Raw genomic sequence first — 19,482 nt, forward strand, 5'->3', positions numbered from 1 at the left:
CAAATTCATGCCTCTAGGAAATAAAATCCTTAGAAACATGACTATGTCTACCTTCTGTCACTTTCTGTAAATATCTATACTTTTATGAACGAAAGACAGTGACTTATTTTAATCCTTTCAAACTCCCTGATACAATATTATCAAAGTAAAACATATGGGATGGAATGTGCTACTGTCACAATTCAGAATGAGAGTTAGCCATAGAGGGTCGGCTGCACAAAGAGAGCTAATGAAGCATTAGCTTAACACTGAGTAGTTAAACCTGTCAGATGCTTTAAGTTCAGAAGAATTTTTACTTAATATCTTTCTAAGGCCAAAAAGTTATTTACTTTTTCAATTTGTTTCAGGTCAATCTTTTGTGTTAAAAAGAAAGTCCATAATTTAGAATCTTCCTTGCCAGAGTACAAATCCTCTGAACCCAGAAAATTACAAAAGACTTGATTGTAATTTGTGCACGGTATGCCCATTCTCTTACCAATAAAGCTTTCAGATGCTATTTTAATCTGTCAGGGACCCTCACTGACAGCTAACAGGCTTTAAAAAATTATTCACTTGAAAAACACTCAGCTCGCTTGCAATTACTTACGCTTTTTCTGTTCCATAGCTCTTATAGTCAATAGCAGCTGAAACCCCAACCACTGTGGCAGGAAACAAGTAACCAGCAACATAGTAATATTTTTTCCTTGAATATTCACTTTCAAAAACTTCAACTAACATTAGATAGAGCTGCACACCTTCTAGGCACATCCAAGCAAAAGCTGCCAAAAAGAAAAAGTGTAGAAGTCCTGCAAATATTGGGCATGCAATCTACAGAGGAAAAGAACAAAAAACACAAAAGAAAACTCATGAATAAAAAAAATAGCCCACTCCAAAACCATAAAATACTCACTAAGAGAAATCACTATTATTTTAAAAATACATTATTCAGAGTAAACTAATGCTTCCCGAAAATATTTTTTTCATAACTGGAAACAAGCTAAAAACTCTGACAAATCTGAAGATTACCATGTTCACAGAGTATAATGCCAAGTGTGCTAGGTTTCATCAAGGTAGAACATTACTATAACATTTTTTAGTGAAATTAAATATCAAATAAGAAAATTTTATGATTTCTGTTTGTGAATTATCCGTTATGAAATCTGAATATTCCACTTGTAGATGATTTGCTTCACAAGTCTTTAAAAGTGTTGTTTGCAAATATATTATTTCTATTTTTTTCTATAATGGAATTTTTTAAATTTTGCTTTAATGACAAAATCCTAGCTCTAATTACCTAAGATTATCTTCCTGTCATATCTGGAGCATTCTTAAATTATCCAAGTGCAGATGAATATAGGGTGAAGCATTAACTAATTAAGTTCTGTTTCTGATATTAAGACCTCATGATGATGAATCAATTGCTATGAATACAAAGAAAGGATCACTGGTCAGAATGACTATGTAAACAAAATAATTTTTAAAATAAGATCTTTATATTTCTGTATCCTCAGCATTCTTCTATTAAAATTATGTCTTAATAAAAACACAGAAAAATTCGACTGTATCTTAATATACAAAATGAATTAATTCATAATATTACTTAATAATTGGACAGTCTTTTAATTTACTACAAATTGTCTTTCAATATTGCCGTATCAATTCTATCAAGTTACAAGGTCAAACATTAATATCAGTATCATATGTCACCTCACACCGACTAAAATAATTTTCAGAGATCTAAGGTCAATGAACTCAACTGGTGCTTACCGCATATTTTGTCTTATCAATGCCTATTAGGAAAATAAATTCAGCAATGAAAAGGTTGATACAAAGGTTCTTGTGAATAGTATTTCGGTCACTCTGCAGGCCACGGAAAAAGCAGAAGGTGAAGATGCAGATAGCCAGGCAAACAAGGGAAATGACAATTCCCACCCAGGTGACGACTGTAAGAAGTAATTCATGAACGCCATCTTTATACTGAAAATAAAAAGATATGAGGAACATTAGTATTCCTGCATTACATCAACTAGAAGAAAGACAGCTTTCACATGTACAGCTCATCTTTTACTACTGAACTCTTTGAAGAATACTATTCATATGTGTTCAAAAAAGGCTCAATACCAAAAATAAATTTTGGTCATATAATAGCATTCAATATTATTGTCTTTTATACTTAAAAAATGATCTGAGAGAGGAAGATTTTACCTAGAAAACAATAAAAGAGCCTAATGATTTCCAAGTATGACTGAATTAACTACATAAACACATGGAAACTATTTACATGACAGAATAAAGAATACTTATTTATGATTAAAAACAACTGACATTTTAATGATTTTTCCAAGCTAACACATAAGCCAAGTTTTAAGTTTTTATTTTCTCCTTGGGGTTTTGTATGCTTACATATTGAGAGTTGACACATGCAACAGATCTGAGACCGAAATGCCACACTTCTTAAAATATGTGTCTTCTGGCTGTCATTGTCTTAATCACAAGAAAGAATACTGAGACATATTCCAGAAGCCATTTTGACTTTTCAAAAGATGCACCTTTGCACAATGTGCAAAGTGGTTAGGAAACTTAAAGGAAAAGTTGTAAAATTAGATTCAAACATTCAAGACGGGAAGGGCATGTTAAACTCGAGAGCCTTCTGTCTCTTTTGTATGACCTATTGCTGCTCATTATTTAAATCTTCTGTTGTCTCTACCAAGCACCTGCCCAAGGAGGAAAACTTACAAGTCTATAAAGTCATAGCATATGATTTGGAGAAGTAACAATAACAGTGCCAAGACTTCTTAAAATTTATGGACAGTGTAGAAACAATTAGAAATCAACATCACTTTGTTTGCTTTTTAGTTACGATAAGCACACAAAGAATGGGACTATTATACAAGCTGTTTTGAATCTCTGAGGTTTTTCTCTGCTACTAATTAGAAGTGCAAATACTTACTGCAATTTCCCTGTGGGCCATGAGAATTGCAAAATTGGTTAGGTGGCTGCATGCACACGTTGTTCGAGTTTTATTAGTGTCAACCAGCTTGCAGCCCTGGGTAGACCAATATCCCATCATAGTTCTCTCTGAGTAGTTCCAGAAGGAGCAGTTTGCATTGAAATAATTGTCAGGCTGGGAAATAAAATGACAAGATAAAATTAGGATTTTATACTCTAAGATGGCAACAGCAATTGTTTAATATGTATAAAAGGTAATTTAGATTAAACTTTGCATGTTTCAGACTATAAAGTTTTTCATCAGCAAAATTGTGGACTATGTTATACAAGGCAGATATCTAGCTTAAAAGGGGCTTTATAGTCCGAAACACTCTAAAGTGTACTCTGAATTACCAAGACCCATTTTACACAATTACAATTTCCATTTTATGATTTTACAATTGATGGTACATTAGAATCATTTTTTTTTCCTTTCTGATAAAATTAGAGCCATAAATTTGTTCTGAGAAAATTCTATACGGACCAAATGTTTTAAAAATCCATGTTCTATTTTGGGCCCATTTTCGGTTAGTTCTAAGAGATACACTAGCAGCAAAGTAAATCATATTGTTAGTAACTAAAAGCTCTTAAGAGTCAATCAAATAGGCCGGGCACGGTGGCTCATGCCTGTAATCCCAGCACTTTGGGAGGCCGAGGTGGGCGGATCACAAGGCCAGGAGATCGAGACCATCCTGGCTAACACAGTGAAACCCCATCTCTACTAAAAATACAAAAAATTAGCCGGGCGTGGTGGAGGACGCCTGTAGTCCCAGCTACTCGGAAGGCTGAGGCAGGAGAATGGCGTGAACCCGGGAGGTGGAGCTGGCAGTGAGCCGAGATCGCGCCACTGCACTCTAGACTGGGTGGCAGAGTGAGACTCCGTCTCAAAAAAAAAAAAAGTCAATCAACTGAAGCAGATATGAGTACCGTAACCACACAAATTTATTTTTCTTTGTCTATTTGGAGATCCACTTTTTTATCTGTGGGCATTTATTCACTCTACTTAGCACAACAGCCAAACATTCTGTAGACAATCTTCCAATACAGTGTAGTTACATAAGTATCAACTTGCATTCTAAGGCACAGCAGAGCAATCACATCTCCTCAATTGTTTTTTTAAACACAATACTTGGTAACAGTTGTGTCAAACATGATCAGTAAACTAATGAAAAAAATTTTGCCACACAGAAAGGCAGAGTCCTCAGAGTTAATACTCAGCTATCCTGCTGCTAAGTAAGGTAAGGGTTAATTTTCACTTGAAAACAAATTAGAGTCATTTACATTTTCCTGTTGATTACTGAATTAGCTTTCATTAAGAATACACTTAAGTTCTAATAATCACTGAACCAAGCTCATTTAATTTTATGTTCACAGACTTAAATAAACTTGTGTCTCTGACCTAGTCCAACATTTAAAATTCAAATGGAAAGGTCTTGTTTTTCCTCCCTCCCATCTTCCCAGTTCTCTCCCCATCCCCAGCACCTCAGTTTTGCTTTCCTTTCTTTCTGCTTTTATAACCTTCCATTACTTCATTAGCATACATTAACTTACATCAATGTGTGGCAGGGTAAAAAGCACAGGATCAGTCAGGTATACTCGGCTGGACTCTTTATTGATTGAAACTGAAATGACGTGAGAATTCACTGCAATGGTGCTATTACGACCAATAAAGTCAGCACCCAGTTTAATGGTTGCATTTTCTGTACTAAGGAACTGTCCCAGGCTCCGGTAAATGATGAACACCAACTTTGCAAGCCCTAGGAAGGTAAAAATAGTCACACGATGTACAAAAAACATGCTTGTTAATAAACTAAGATAAAATAAGAATAAAATGATAAAGTCCTAAGGCATTGTTTTAAATCTGCTTTTAAATGGTAAGCCTTTTTTTTGTTATATAAGGACTCAAATACATTTTAGAATTAATAGGTTTTTGAACAACAACAAAAACTGTCAATTTTTAAAAGACTTCCATCTTACCATTCCTGCTGTTCTGTTTGACAGTATTTGCAGACAGTTGGATTGAGCTGCCTGCTCCTTTGATGCCCAGAGGAAATTTAAAGTCTTGGATCTGTCCTTCTGTACTGAGTACGGCAACTTCCAGGACTGGATGAGGGAAAAGATAAAGGAGGTGGGGAAAAAAGGATTCTTTAGAGTTAACTAAGGAGGCAAATGATAACTGTACGGAAACTACTGTTTTCTTTTTGTCTACTTAAAAAATTTTACTGTTAGGTTTCAACAAAAATCATGGACGAAAAACCAAATTACCCCAAATGATTTAAGTCTTAAATATTCACTTCTCAAAAAAATTTTGTATTGTCATTCTAACGCCTTCTTCATATTTGTATCTCTTTTGCCATGAACTAATACCAATCTGTTAGCCTATAAGTATGAACAGTGTATGAATTAATAGTACATAACTTTCAAGGTTTTATATTTAAATCATGAAGCTAAACAAAAATATTTCAAACTGATATTTTTTGGCTCTTTATATTAAGTAACTTTTCAATGACCATTACTTGGCAGTGGTAAAACTAATATGAAGTACAAATTTGAATGACTTTATGGCATATATACATCTATTTCTATCTATGATCCACTTTAATATGAAAAATTACACAGGTCAAGTTTGCAGTAATACATTTTTTTTTCTAATTTCTAAAAATAGTGAACCCAGAAGAATATATTTATGATGAAAATGTCATTATGTTAAAACTTCCCATTAATTCTCACTAGTAACCATCAATCTTTACATACTCAAATTGGGCAAAATAGAACCTGCAGGCCAAGCCTGGCATGCCATTTGTTTTTGTAAATAAAGTTTTATTGGAACACGATCATGCTTATTCATTTGTATATTGCCTATGACTTCTTTAGTGCTACAATGCCAGTTAAATATTTGCAAGAGAGACCATCATGGCTTGCAAAGCATAAAATATATACTATCTGGACCTTTACAGCAAAAGTGTGACAACCACTGCAATCTAAACCAATTTCAAAAATTCAAACCAAGTATTGAAACTGAAAAACACTTAAGGAAAACACGTCAATACAAAACACTGAGAACATCTACCTGATCAACATGCCAATGCTAACTTCATTTCAAAAATATAATTAATAGTAACCACTAACAATATAAATGTTTACTGTCTACTGGGAATCACAATACAAATTGTAATTATTTTACATCAACATTCATTTAGATTTTAAAAGGAATGGAAAAGCACATCGCTTTTACAGGAGTTAACTATCTTATATTAATAATTATAATATTAATATTTTATTGAAATCTAAGGAATTATATGAAAAATTCATTAATTTCTGATATTTAAATTTTAAAAATAATATGTATTCTTAAAAAATGTTCAAAAAATACAGTCCACATTTTTTTTCTGAATGTCACTCTCTTTAATGTCTCTAATGTCTGTATCATCTATCATCTATTCACCTACAATCCCCTTTTTATTTTTACAAAAATCATCTCATACCATTGTACAGTAATTCTTGGATACTATTTTTTTTAATCTTCTGCAACTTTGTTTTGTAAAATACATCCATATTTAGGTGTAAATATAATAACATCATAAATTTTTATAAGCAATTAAACATGTCAAACCCTGAAATACAAATTTATAATGAGCATCATTTAACTGCTAAAATTCTATCAGCTGCAGAAACTGGTTGATACACTTATTTTACTGATACATGTTTGGAAACATTAAGCAGGTGGGTAGATGGTTGAACTGTTCTCAGACTGTGTGTGGGGGGCAGGCAGGAAAGAGGGAAAGAAGTTTGATCAAAGTAACTGATTCTTCCTCACATTGAAAGAAGCTTTCATATCTTAAAACAAGACAGGATGAAAGAAGAAAATCCTCTGAGTTTTCATGAATCATCCCAAATACATGTACAAAGAGTTAATTGCATTAAACAAATATTTACTTATCAAACTTTAATTTCATTAAACAGAAATTTACTTATTAGAGTTTAAAAAATAACGTTCACAGTAAAGAAAAAACTTTAAATTGTCAAAAGTAGTAAGATCATGACTACAGCTCTCAGTAGATATTTCAAGCTACTTAAGATATTTCCATAAGAAAATGCAATAATGAACTTTGTACCAACAAATAGATAAACTTATATCAATAAATTTTTAAAAGACAATAGAAACTTTCCTAGAAAAATAAAACTGACTAAAAGAAATTAAAAACCCTAATAGTTTATGACCATTAAAATGATGAATACATACTGAATTTTAAATAAGATTTCTATTTTCTGTTTCAGAAAACAGAAAAAGATGTATCCCTAACTCATTTCACAAAAAATTACAGGATACTTTGTCATTAAAATGATGCAAAAAATCTTTAATAAAATATATACACATTTTATAATATCCTAGACAAATTAAATTTTTTACTAAATTAAGTTTAAAAAGCATATAGAAATTAATACATTAGAAAATGTATTCATATAATTCATCAAATAGAGAAATTTAAAAAGTATTCACAGAAATAAATTTCAACATCCACTTAATGTAAAAAAAACTTTACAAAAAAATACGAATTAAAGAAAAATGCCTTGACCAGACAGAAGTTTTCTTATCAGATAAAGGCTAAACCTTTATGTATCCAAAACGTATATAGCAAACAATAGTGAAAAACTCTAGAAGCATTCCATTTAAAGTCAAAATGATCTCTATCACAGGTTTTATTTAGCATTGTACTAGAAGACCTAGCTTAATGCAGTAATTCAAGAAAAGCAAATAAAAGGTATAAAGGAAAAAACAAGTATTATTCACAGTAAACACAATTAACTACATAGTAATAACAAGGGACGCTAACGATAAACTATCGGAAATACTAAGAATTTAGCAAGGCTGCTATGAGCAACATCAATCGTGTTTCTATACACCAAACAACAAACAATTAGAATATGTAATTTTAAAAGTGATATTATTTATAATAAAAACAAGAAGTATAAGTTATCTAGGAACAAATCTGATTTTTAAAAAGTGCAAGACACTAAAAATAAGAAAAATATATAACTTTATAAGAAGACCTAAGAAAAAATGAAGAATTACATAATGCTGTTATTTGGGAGAATGCAACAGTTCAATCTGGCACCTCTTTCAAAATCAATCTACAAACCCAGTCCAATTCTAATCAAAATTCCAGCAAGATTTTTGTGTCTGGAACTTGATCCATTGATTTAAAAATTCATATAGAAAAGACACGCCAAAAAGCAGCCAAAGCAGTTCCTCAAGGAGCAAGGCTGAAAGACTCAACAGATATTAATATTACTGAAAAAACCAAAGCAGCAAATAATAGACATGGCTAACATGTAAGATATCATTACAAATCATTAGGGGGAGAAATGGATTACACACTAAACGTATACAAGGAACTGGTTATTCATATGGGGAAAAATCAAATTAGCTGCCTCTCTCATAAAATATCATAATTAAAAATAAATTTCAGGTAGATTCAAGACATAACTGTAAAAAGTCAGAGGTTTATCATTTACAAGGGAAGTATAAGATCCTTATAAACTCAATGTAGAGAAAATTTTCCTAAGTAGAAAGCCAAAAGGAAAATATTTCTTAAACAAGATACCAAGAGTACCAACCCTAAAAAGAATAAACTGATATATCTGACTCATTATGTAAAACAACAGATTCCTTTTAAAAAGATAAAAAGAGAAAGCCCAGACAGAATAAATATCTGTAAACTATATAATCTTTACAGGATTAGTGTCCAGTATACATAGAAGTATAAAGAAAAAATCAAACAGGAGAAAGTTGTAAACAATAAATTCATAGGAGAGAAAACTAACATAGGTAATAAATCTGTTAAAAAAATCAACATGAAGCAATCACAGAAATTGTAAATTAAAACAATAACATAACCAATTCAAACTCATCAGATTGACAACAGTTAAGTCAATAATAAAGTGTTTGCAAAACTAGTAATGGTATTACCGGTGAAAAATTAAATTGGTAAAAGAAGGTAGAGAGCAATTTGGCAGTATTTAGTAAAGCTGAAGGTGGGTATGCTCTACCACTCAAAAATTCTATTTCTAGGGAGTATGTGTGTGTAGGCACACACATGTATGTGTGCGTGTATGTCTAGAAAGGCACACATTGGAGCAAGAAGGCATACAGAAACTTTCATTACAGTTTTCCTTCTGTCAGAGAAAAAGCAGAAGCCACTAAAATGTCTATCAGCAGTTAATTCTGGTACGTTCTTAGAAACAGATCAAATGAACTACAGATACACGTCAGCATATATAAATATAAAAAACAAAATGCTAAGGTAAAATTATACAATTATGGCCATGTGCAGTGGCTCACGCCTGTAATCCCAGCACTTTGGGAGGCTGAGGCAGGTGGATCACCTGAGGTCAGGAGTTCGAGACTTGCCTGGCCAAAATGGTGAAACCCCCTTTCTACTAAACATACAAAAAATTAGCTAGGTGTAGTGATGCATGCCTGTAGTCTCAGCTACTCAGGAGGCTGAGGCAGGTGAATCTCTTGAACCCAGGAGGCGGAGGTTGCAGTGAGCCAAGATCATGCCATTGCACTCCAGCCTGGACAACAAGAGCAAAACTCCGTCTCAAAAAAAAAAGAAAATTATACAATTACATTTACAGTGTGAAATTAATGTTAAAAGCCTGAAAAGTATTCAATGTACATACTTAAAAAGCAAATTTTTTTAAGCTTATTAATGCTAAATAATAAAGATGACAGCTACCTCCTTCATGATATGATCAGGAAGGAGGCAATCCTGGGAACTTCCACATTATCTATGATTTTCTTTTTCCAAAAAAATCTGAAGCAAATATGGTAAAATACCAATATGTGGCTCAGCTGAGTAACTGGTACACAGATGTTATGCTATCCTCTGTACTTTCTGTATGCTTGAAATAATGTATGTCTTATTCAATAGATTTTCTGAACATGAATACACTTGGTTCATTGGAGAGCCATTCAGAGCCTCACTCAGCCAGTACTGTAGACAGAATTTTAATATATTTATCTTACTGTTTTGCAAATTCCTCAGCAAGTAGTGGCTGTAATGAGAGGAAAGAGGAAGAACTATGACCTCTGCCAGGAGACTTGCACCTTTATGGGCAGGAGCTGGCATCAGCCTGGGTCCCAGAATAAAAACAACACGGAGCAGAACTGAAGATGACAGGAAGCAGCGCTGAAGCCCAGCCTCAACAATTATGCAGCAGGAAGGAGCAGTAAACCTTTATTGTTGTAAGCAGCTGTGACTTTCGGGTTTTTGTTACCACAATCTAACTAAGTCTAAAGTGATGATAAAAATCATGGTGGCCACTCAGCTCATTAAAACAATAAATAAGGCCAGGGGCGGTGGCTCACAGCTTTAATCCCAGCACTTTGGGAGGCTGAGGTAGGTGGATCACCTGATCAGGAATTCAAGACCAGCCTGGCCATCATAGTGAAACTCTGTCTCTACTAAAAATACAAAAATTAGCAGGGCATCATGGCAGGCACCCGTAATCCCACCTACTCGGGAGGCCGAAGTAGGAGAATCACTTGAACCTGGGAGGCGGAGGTTGCAGTGAGCCGAGATCATGCCACTGCACTCCAGCCTGGGCAACAGAGGAAGATTCTGGCTCAAAAAAAGAAAAAAAAAGACAATAAATAAAAGGGAATTTTACAATGGATGGATCAGGCTGATAACATCTAAACCATGGAACCGATCTGAAAATCACAAGGAAATCAAACCAAAGATTATGTGCTTGTTGATATGATGCAACAGAAAGTTCTTGTTAAATTAAAAAAACAAAAAGTTAAACCTAGCATGATCATGCCTCTAAATCTAACCATCAGCATACCAGGCAGAGTTAAATGATGCACTGTGGATGAAATAAGCCAAACCAAGAAAGTAGCAAAGTCTACAAGTCAAATTATCCACCTGACTTCCTCAAGAAAAACAAAAAATGTTTAAAAAATTTTTTTTTAGTATGCAAAGAGAAATAACTTTTAATGAAAAAATACTTGGCCAGGTGTGGTGGTTCATGCCTGTAATCCCAGCGCTTTGGGAGGCCAAGGTGGGTGGATCACCTTAGGTCAGGAGTGAGAGACCAGCCTGACCAACATGGTGAAATCCCGTCTCAACTAAAAATACAAAATTAGCCAGGCATGGTGGTGAGCACATGTAATCCCAGTTACTCGGGAGGCTGAAGCAGGAGAATCACTTGAACCCAGGAGGCGGAGGCTGCAATGAGCCAAGATTGCGCCATTGTATTCCAGCCTGGGCAACAAGAGTGGCACTCCGTCTCAAAAAAAAAAAAAAAAAAAAATACTCAACTCATATATCTATCAGATTTATTACTTGGACTTGTATCCTGGTTTCAACCAAGTGTTAACAAATTTATGAAAATGTGAACACACTTTGTTATCTTTTGAAACGTTTTGTTATTTTTTTAAAGTGTGATAATGGTATTGTGGTTTTTTAAAGAGTATGGGATATATCCATATAAAGTTTCTTACAGTAATCATGATAGGATTTTGCAATTTGCTTTAAAATATTACAAGAGTGAGAGGAGTAAGTGGAACAGGATTAGCCAGATGCTTCTAAAGCTCAGTAAGGGGAATTTTTAAAATTAACATTAAAAACTTCTGTTCTTCCCAAGATATAAAGAAAATAAAGTCACATACTGGAGGGAAAATATTCAGAATGCGTATTTCTGACAAAAAGACTTACAACAAGAATATAAAAAGAATCTTTAGAATTCATTTAATGAGACAAACAACCCAATTAAAAATGGGCAAAAGATATGAACAAACACTTCATAAAAGTATATTTGAATGGACAATAAACACGTGAAAAGAGGTTATCAGCAAAATGTTACTTAGCAATCACAGAAATGCAAGATAAATCCACAATGAGATGCCTCCAAGAACCACTAAAAATAAAATGACTGCCAATCCTAAATATTGGTGAGGATGTGGAGCAACTGGAACTCTCATATGCTGCAGTTCAAGTTTAATATGGTACAACCACTTGGAAAAATGGCAGCCAAAAAGTGAAAAAAATTCAAATGTCTAAGTGAGTAGATATACAAATTGTGGTATGTCCTCACAATGGATAATACTCAGCAATAAAAAGGATTAAACTATGGACACTCCCATGTATATGGATAAATCTCAAAAAATATTCCTTTGCATAAAAGCAACAAGATCAAAAGGAGTACTACATACTGTATGATTCCATTCAACTGAAGATCTAGAAAAAGCAAAACTAATCTACATGGACAGAAAACACATCAGTGGTTTCTGATGTTTTTAGGGCTAGGGTCAGAGGAGAATGACTGCAAAGGAGCATGAAGGGCCCATCTGAGGACACAGAAATATCACCATGCTGATGATCATAAGGGTGTACAACTCCATCAAACTATACACTTAAAACAGGTGCTCTTATTGCATATTTTAAATTATACCTCCAAGTTTTTAAATGTCACAATTAGATATAATTATAATAGATAAAATTATATCATTTTATGGAGTCATGTATTATAAGGGTAAATCATGCTATGAAGTTAAACCAAGAATTTAAGAAGAAATCACTAAGGAGGAAAATCAAATTGTTTTAATAACCTAAGACATTATAGCCATGTCCTCAAGGGAGTGGGAACATAGAGAAATAATAGGCTATTTTAGTCCTCATGTCTGAAAAGAGAACAAGACAAGTCCTAGGAAAAAGGTGAATGTTTCCCTCACAGTAAATCAGAGCCCTTCCCCCCACCCCCAAAATTGTTTATACCTTGGAAATAAAAAAGACACAACTATTATTAGAATATGTAAAATGACTTTTTTTTTTTTTGAGACAAAGTCTTGCTCTTGTCACCCAGGCTGGAGTGCAATGGCGTGATCACGGCTCACTGCAAGCTCTGCCTCCCAGATTCAAGGGATTCTCCTGCCTCAGCCTCCCAAGTAGCTGGGATTACAGGCACCCCCCCCTCCCGCCCCCCACCACGCCTGGCTAACTTTTTGTACATTTAGTAGAGACCGGGTTTGGCTATGTTGGGCAGGCTGGGAACTCCTGACCTCAGGTGATCCACCCGCCTCGGCCTCCCATTTTTTTTGTATTTTTAGTAGAGACGAGTTTTCACCATGTTGGCCAGGATAGTCTTGAACTCCTGACCTCAGGTGATCCTGACCTCAGGTGACCTCAGGTGATCTGCCCGCCTCGGCCTCCCATCATGCTGTGATTGCAGGCATAAGCCACCATGCCTGGCCATAAAATGACTTTCATATTGATAATTCTTGGGTAATCAGCATTTAGACTAGTAAATACCAAGCATTATTTTAGAGATGCCAGTCTCTCCATAGTGTTTTTTAATTAAAAACGAAAAAAGATCAATATTAAAAATAATCCTTTAGTTTCATTTAATTAAATTTTATTTATTTTTTGAGATGGGGTCTCACTCTATCATCCAGGGTGGAGTGCAGTGGCATGATCTCAGCTCACTGCAACCTCTCCCACCCTGGGCTCAGGTGATCCTCCCGCCTCAGCCTCCCAAGTAGCTGGGACTACAGGCATGTGCCACCATGTCCGGCTATTTTTTTTTCTTGGTGTATTTTTTGTAAAGATGGGGTTTCACCATGTTGCCCAGGCTGGCCTCGAACTCCTGAGCTCAAGCAATGTGCCTGCCTCGGCCTCCCAAAGTGCTGGGATTATAGGCATGAGCCACTGTGCCCAGCGAAAAATAATCCTTTAGAACTCTGAAAAACATAGGTACTAGAAAAAAATGTATTCCTGGACATTTAATTGTTCAGAATATATCTCAAACTGGGATAAAAATATCTTGAATCTATAACTACAGTGTGTTCTGTATATGTAAGGCTGATGGGGAGCATAGATGTGAACCCGGCCCATGAAATTTTCTTGCACAATTGAAGAGGCATAAGAAGGGAATTTTAGTGTTTTTTTTTTTTTAATAATTTTCAGAATATTTAGAAAATAAATTAAGGTCATAATATGCCACTTTGGTAATTACTGATTTTTCATTCCCAAACCTCAAAGTAAATAAAAACAAATTATTTTTAAAATATTTCATTTCTTTTTAAAAATTCACATATAAAATAAATTTAAGGTTATGAATTCAAATATAGGTGCTAATTTGATTTATGTCCATTTCTTTCATATACTCCTTTGATCTGCATTTTTTATATAAAGTCTCATGACTTAGGCAGGCACACTAAGGCATAATTAGGCATTAAGATATGGCATTCCAGATAGTAAGTCTTCATTCAGTATCTGCTGCCCTAATGAAGTTAGCACTGCTTCTGGTAGAAGAGTAGTCTGTGTCCCTTTTGAGTTCTTCTACACGTATGCTTGGGAAGCTTTTTACTTCCCTAACTAAGGTATACTGTTAACTTCATCTGAATTCAACCTCACTGAATAATTAACAATTCTAAATTGTTCAAACCTAAATTAATAAAATTTTACTGTATTTCTTTCAAATATTTTTCACAAGTGAATTCCTACCTCTCAGTGGTAGCATCTGAATTCTAAATTATGCTTCAACACTATCTGTAGCTATTCTGCAATCTATGAGGCACGGATGTTCTGCATTGTGGGAGATGTAATTCACTGACCACATTTTCACCTGAAGGCAGTTATGTTTAATATAAACATCTGACTCAAGTTCTGTGTGCTAAAGTATCTGACTGAGAATGCATTCCATAAAATAATTTAAATTTATTAGGAACATATTATATAAAACGGTTAAGCATTTGCCACAGTTTCATAGCAAGTACTTTCATTACTTAAAAAATCTACATTCTGGTAATTAGGCACTCTTACACTTTTTTGTTAATGATTTTTCAATTGGAAAAACACACACACACATAAAACCAACTTGTAAAACACAGGATAGAGTTTGGCTTTTGCATTAATTTTAGTAAGTGTGGTCAATAATTTCTCTTGGTAACAGACAAAAATAATTTGACAAAAAAGAAGTACAGCACTGGGAAATAATAGATACAGAACGGAAACATCATCCTCTTAGATATGAATATTCTAAATCAAAATTAAACTTGACAGTAGATTCACTTACCAATATTTTCTGTGGGCATTGAGACCCTTGTTGGTTCTAAAAGATTGTCAGCTAGGACAAAAGCTCCTTCTTCCAATGTATCGAGTAACATTGTTGCAGTATGTGCTTGTTCAGAAGAATTCATATGTTTCCATGATTCCAAAGCTTCAGGTCTCAGAAGGTTGTCCACTGTGTCAACAATTGCCTGTATCCATTAGAAAACTATCATTAGTTTTGACTGCTTTTAGAACCAAAGTGATTTTCAGTCGCTGATGAGTGACAATTGTAGTATTTATCTGTCATGATAATTTACTCTTACTTCAAGATGGAAGAACACCTAGACAACATATATCTGGTCCATTTTAAAATATACCTGGACCATTTTAAAACAGGACTGACTGAAGATTAAAAGACTGCTATTTGATTACAAAGAGTAAGTGTAGAAAGGTGGATTGTTTCTATTTATTTAATCACACCTCAATTGTTGACAGTTCACAACCACCTGTGTCAGCTCTTAATCTGAGACATTACTCTTACAGGTAGAGTCAAAACTACTAAAGTCATCCTATTTATAATCTCAAAACTTGAATATTCTAAACCAAAAATACTAATGTCTTTGGAATAGATTAATATGTATGCTTGAAAATTAAACTACATTATTTTTTGGAATCTCAATTAAAATAGTAACCAAAATTATTCCTTATAGACACTGTCTACTTATAATCATTTGAAATAAAAAAAAACAAGGTGGCATTAAAGTTCATAATTTATCTGTGAACATTTTCACTCTTCCAATTCTCTGTCCAGCTAAAAAACACTTGAGCATATACTTTAATTCATCAACAATGATCTGCTTTTAAAGGGATAAAGAAAGGAATCAAAATTAAAGCCTCTACTGATAAGCTAAAGAAAACAGGAAAGTAGAATCAAGTCTTCATAAACACTCAAGTTGTAAATATTCACATATGTAGGCTTAATTTATAGCTACACAAAATAACATTAAATAAAATATAACTCAGTTAATCAACTGAAGGCAGGATCTTATACTAATACACTCTGTAGCTACACACTGACTATTCTTTGGAAAGGTGAAATCACTAAGTTTATTTACTCTATTCCATTCACCCAGTCATAATGTGTCATTATGCCCATAAACACATAGTTCTGATCTATTGGTAATTAGTTAAGAAAAAGAACAACAATAAAAATTGTACAAAAAGAACAACAATAAAAATTGCTAGCGTGAGGTACTATATGAACGGGGGGAAAGTTGTTTGAAGCTACTGTCGGAGTAAGATTAATTAGCTTAATCCATCTTAATATCCTCGTTCTGTCTGCCGTGTGAGCCACCACGACCTTCCTGGCAGGTGGAAGATACTTCCAAGTGGCGTTAAAGGCTTTTTTTCTCCCTCTAATGGGAGAGAGAATAGTCGAAATGCTCACACTGATACTGCTGCAGCCATTAACTAGAGTGGAACAGAAATTGGTCTGCAGAGGCCAGATTCATTAGTCACCAAGAAATACAGACTGGAGCCTCTCTCTAATCTAAGTTACAAATGAATCCTCTGTCACAAAGTGGGAACTTGCTTCATTTGCATAGTGTAAGTCAGCTTCTGATTTGTAATTTAAAGAGTTTTATTAGTCTTATCTGAACAGAGAAGATCATTTGAGACATACTGAAAATGACACTGGTCAGAAATTAAGGTCATGCTGAAATTTACTCCATATACACATAACTTGCTAATGGCATGCTTTTATTAATTTGAAACACTCCTTATTTATTACTATTTGTACTCGTCTAGTGGGAACAAAATGATCATTAGCCTAATCATATTCCTGAAGTAGTCTCTTTCTGCCAAAGGAAAAAAAAAAAAGCTATTCTTTTCCAACTGAGATGTATGTCCTGGGCAACATACCAATTATTACATTTCATACATTAACTAATACCTTAAAGGTGAACTGAACATTGAAGTTTAAAAAAATTCTATAGATTTCAGCAGTTATTTCTCTGCCCCTATTAAACAGGCTAAAAGGGGACTTTCAGACCATTATTACCTAAAAACAGACTTTCCTACTACCTTTTCTTGTAAAGTTCTCAAGTTCAACAATGTCCAATACTAACTAGTGAGACGTCATTTTTTTCTAGACCTTGCCAACCAAAATTAGTGAAGTCATGCCTTTTTAATACTCTCTAGTCTAAGAAACTACAAAAGTTCTTTTGTTTTCTTGTCACAATATATGGGGTCGTTCTTCAAGGTTTGATTTACCACGGTTATGGTCCCCTGAAAAGTAAGGTTAGAAAGTAACTATATCCCCAAAAGGAACTTCTAAAATTCACAGAACAGAACAAAATGCAATTTGGTATTGTTATTTTGATCTATCACACAGAACCAGTATGGCATAATTCCACTGTTAGCCTCAGCCTGTTTCCTATTACTTGGATATACCAGGAAGAAAACCCGGCTGGAGTGGACAGGGATTCTGAGCTCAACAGTGGCTTTCTGTTCCTATTAGCTTGATAAAAAACAGTGTGTAACATATACAGATATCACAGTCAAATTACTTATATTTCATTTTTAGTAACCCATCCCCATATCAACCTGATTCTAGAAATGACTCCTAAAAATTTCAGAATAAAGCCTATTTTATTTAAAAGTATGCCACAAAGATAAGAAAGCAGTGACTTTTTCATGCACATACATTATGACTATACAGTCTTTGATATGATAAACTGCCGAGAATATATCATAGCTGTTTTACTCAAGTTGTTTTTTAATCCACAGAGATGACAACAGGAAACAAAGAGACTACATAATTACTTTCCAATTAAGAGGATATTTCATTAAAATTCGTGTACTTTTGGATGAATGGAAAAACAGCAAAAATCATTAAAAGTAAATTATTTGCTTATTCTGAGAGTAATATACCTGTGAAAAGCCAACATTTGTACAGCTGATATGGGGCACATTATATAATTATCAAAGACTGAAATACATTGGATCATGCAGCAAGATGATAAAGCGTGGCAGGTAGCTGAAGAAGGGAGAAAGCAGGGTGACAGCACAGGAGAGATACCTTAAGGTAAGCCCTGCATGTCTTCTCTCGTTTTTGGAGCTTTTAAGTAAAAGAAAAGAAAATCAGAGGTTAGATTTTTATCTGCTGAAAATGAGGAAAGAAGAAATCCTCAAAAATTAAGGTGGTGTTCCAGAGCTCGAAGTTTATATGCAGTAGTCGTCTGGAGTCTGAGTCTGCACTGACTACCAAAACTGCTTATTTACAGTTTTTTATTCTATTTTATGAAGTATACTAATCTAAAATATGTTGACAAAAAGAGACAAAATATATACTGCAGTAAAAAAAAAAAAGTCAATTTTTTAACCAGGTAGAACCACATTAGGCACAGATTTTGGGTTCCTATGAACCTAATATAAACACTTATAGTGTGATGAAAAGTAGCAATCCAACTTTTGTCATAATAGGAAACATTAACGGCACTGATAACAATATATTCCTGGAGATGGCAACTTGTCCTTCTTCCAAAAGCTGCCATTGAAAGAAATATTTCAGTGGCTAATATTCCTATATGTGTCAAAATTTTGCTGCAACTATAAGAGTTCCATGTATTAGCATACAAAGTATATCAACTGTATAACATATAATATCTCTCCAAGTGCAGATAATGCATTATACACTGACAGTATTGACCACAATCAGATGGATAAAGTTTGCCACCAACTAAGATCTCTCTCAGGTAATTAACATCATTTACACTTTTTTGGGAGGGCAGGGCACATTGCTCTTTTCTCAACTGTAATTCTTCCTTGGAAAAATGAACCAAATTAGGAATTTTGCTTCTAAGTATATGTCCCGGGGCCAAAGATTTGGCTCTCAACTGCTATAAGACAAGAGCTGCCATACCAAATGTCTAATTCAAAATAACAGAAGAGTTCTCCCTACCTTGTTATAACTCCGTCCAGCTGAATCTTTTTCACTAGGTTTCAGTTCCTGCAGCTGTGCATCAAGGATGTCCACCAACTGCTCCATCAATCTCACTGAAGAACTTACATCCCCAGCAAACACTGGCCCTTTGGTATGTTTAGCCAGTTCATTGGCAAGACTAGCAGCATTTTCTCCACTTCTGATCTGAAACGACAATTTGTATTATCTCATTTAAATTTTTTGTTCTGTTTACAGCTTCTAGTTCTCCTTGAGTATCTTTATTGTGGTGAAAAAAATTTGCGAATGTTAAATTCTCCAACTAATTGAGACCGATAACTTTCTCTTTGTCTTAGAAGTTTCAGGCTCTTAGATTATCAACACACACAAACAAAATTCTGAACCAGGCATTTAAAAGAAATAAAAAGGAAAAAAAAATCCTTTCTCAAAAATTTCAGCCAGTTCTCTCATTTCACTGCAACCATTTAAAATTGTTATTTTAAAGTCTTATTTATT

The 19,482-nt window shown here is 34.1% G+C and overlaps 1 protein-coding gene across 50 annotated transcripts in view; it reads right to left on the reverse strand.

The window, feature by feature from the left end:
- The window catches only part of ADGRL2 (adhesion G protein-coupled receptor L2), a 577,862-nt gene that overhangs the window by 21,363 nt on the left and 537,017 nt on the right, over positions 1-19,482 (reverse strand). For 26 of the 50 annotated variants that reach the window (XM_054532529.2, XM_063711525.1, XM_054532536.2 and 23 more), the window contains 8 exons: positions 18,988-19,173; positions 18,106-18,144; positions 15,052-15,235; positions 4,945-5,070; positions 4,519-4,724; positions 2,930-3,103; positions 1,747-1,956; positions 587-807 (listed from right to left, as the gene is read on the reverse strand). In XM_054532529.2, the coding sequence (XP_054388504.1) occupies positions 587-807; positions 1,747-1,956; positions 2,930-3,103; positions 4,519-4,724; positions 4,945-5,070; positions 15,052-15,235; positions 18,106-18,144; positions 18,988-19,173 (1,346 nt within the window). The remainder of the gene's footprint in view (positions 1-586; positions 808-1,746; positions 1,957-2,929; positions 3,104-4,518; positions 4,725-4,944; positions 5,071-15,051; positions 15,236-18,105; positions 18,145-18,987; positions 19,174-19,482) is intronic. The other 24 variants (XM_063711500.1, XM_063711541.1, XM_063711579.1 and 21 more) reach the window with 1 other exon arrangement.

Source organism: Pongo abelii, chromosome 1, assembly GCF_028885655.2.
Source record: "Pongo abelii isolate AG06213 chromosome 1, NHGRI_mPonAbe1-v2.0_pri, whole genome shotgun sequence".
NCBI classification, from domain to species: domain Eukaryota; kingdom Metazoa; phylum Chordata; class Mammalia; order Primates; family Hominidae; genus Pongo; species Pongo abelii.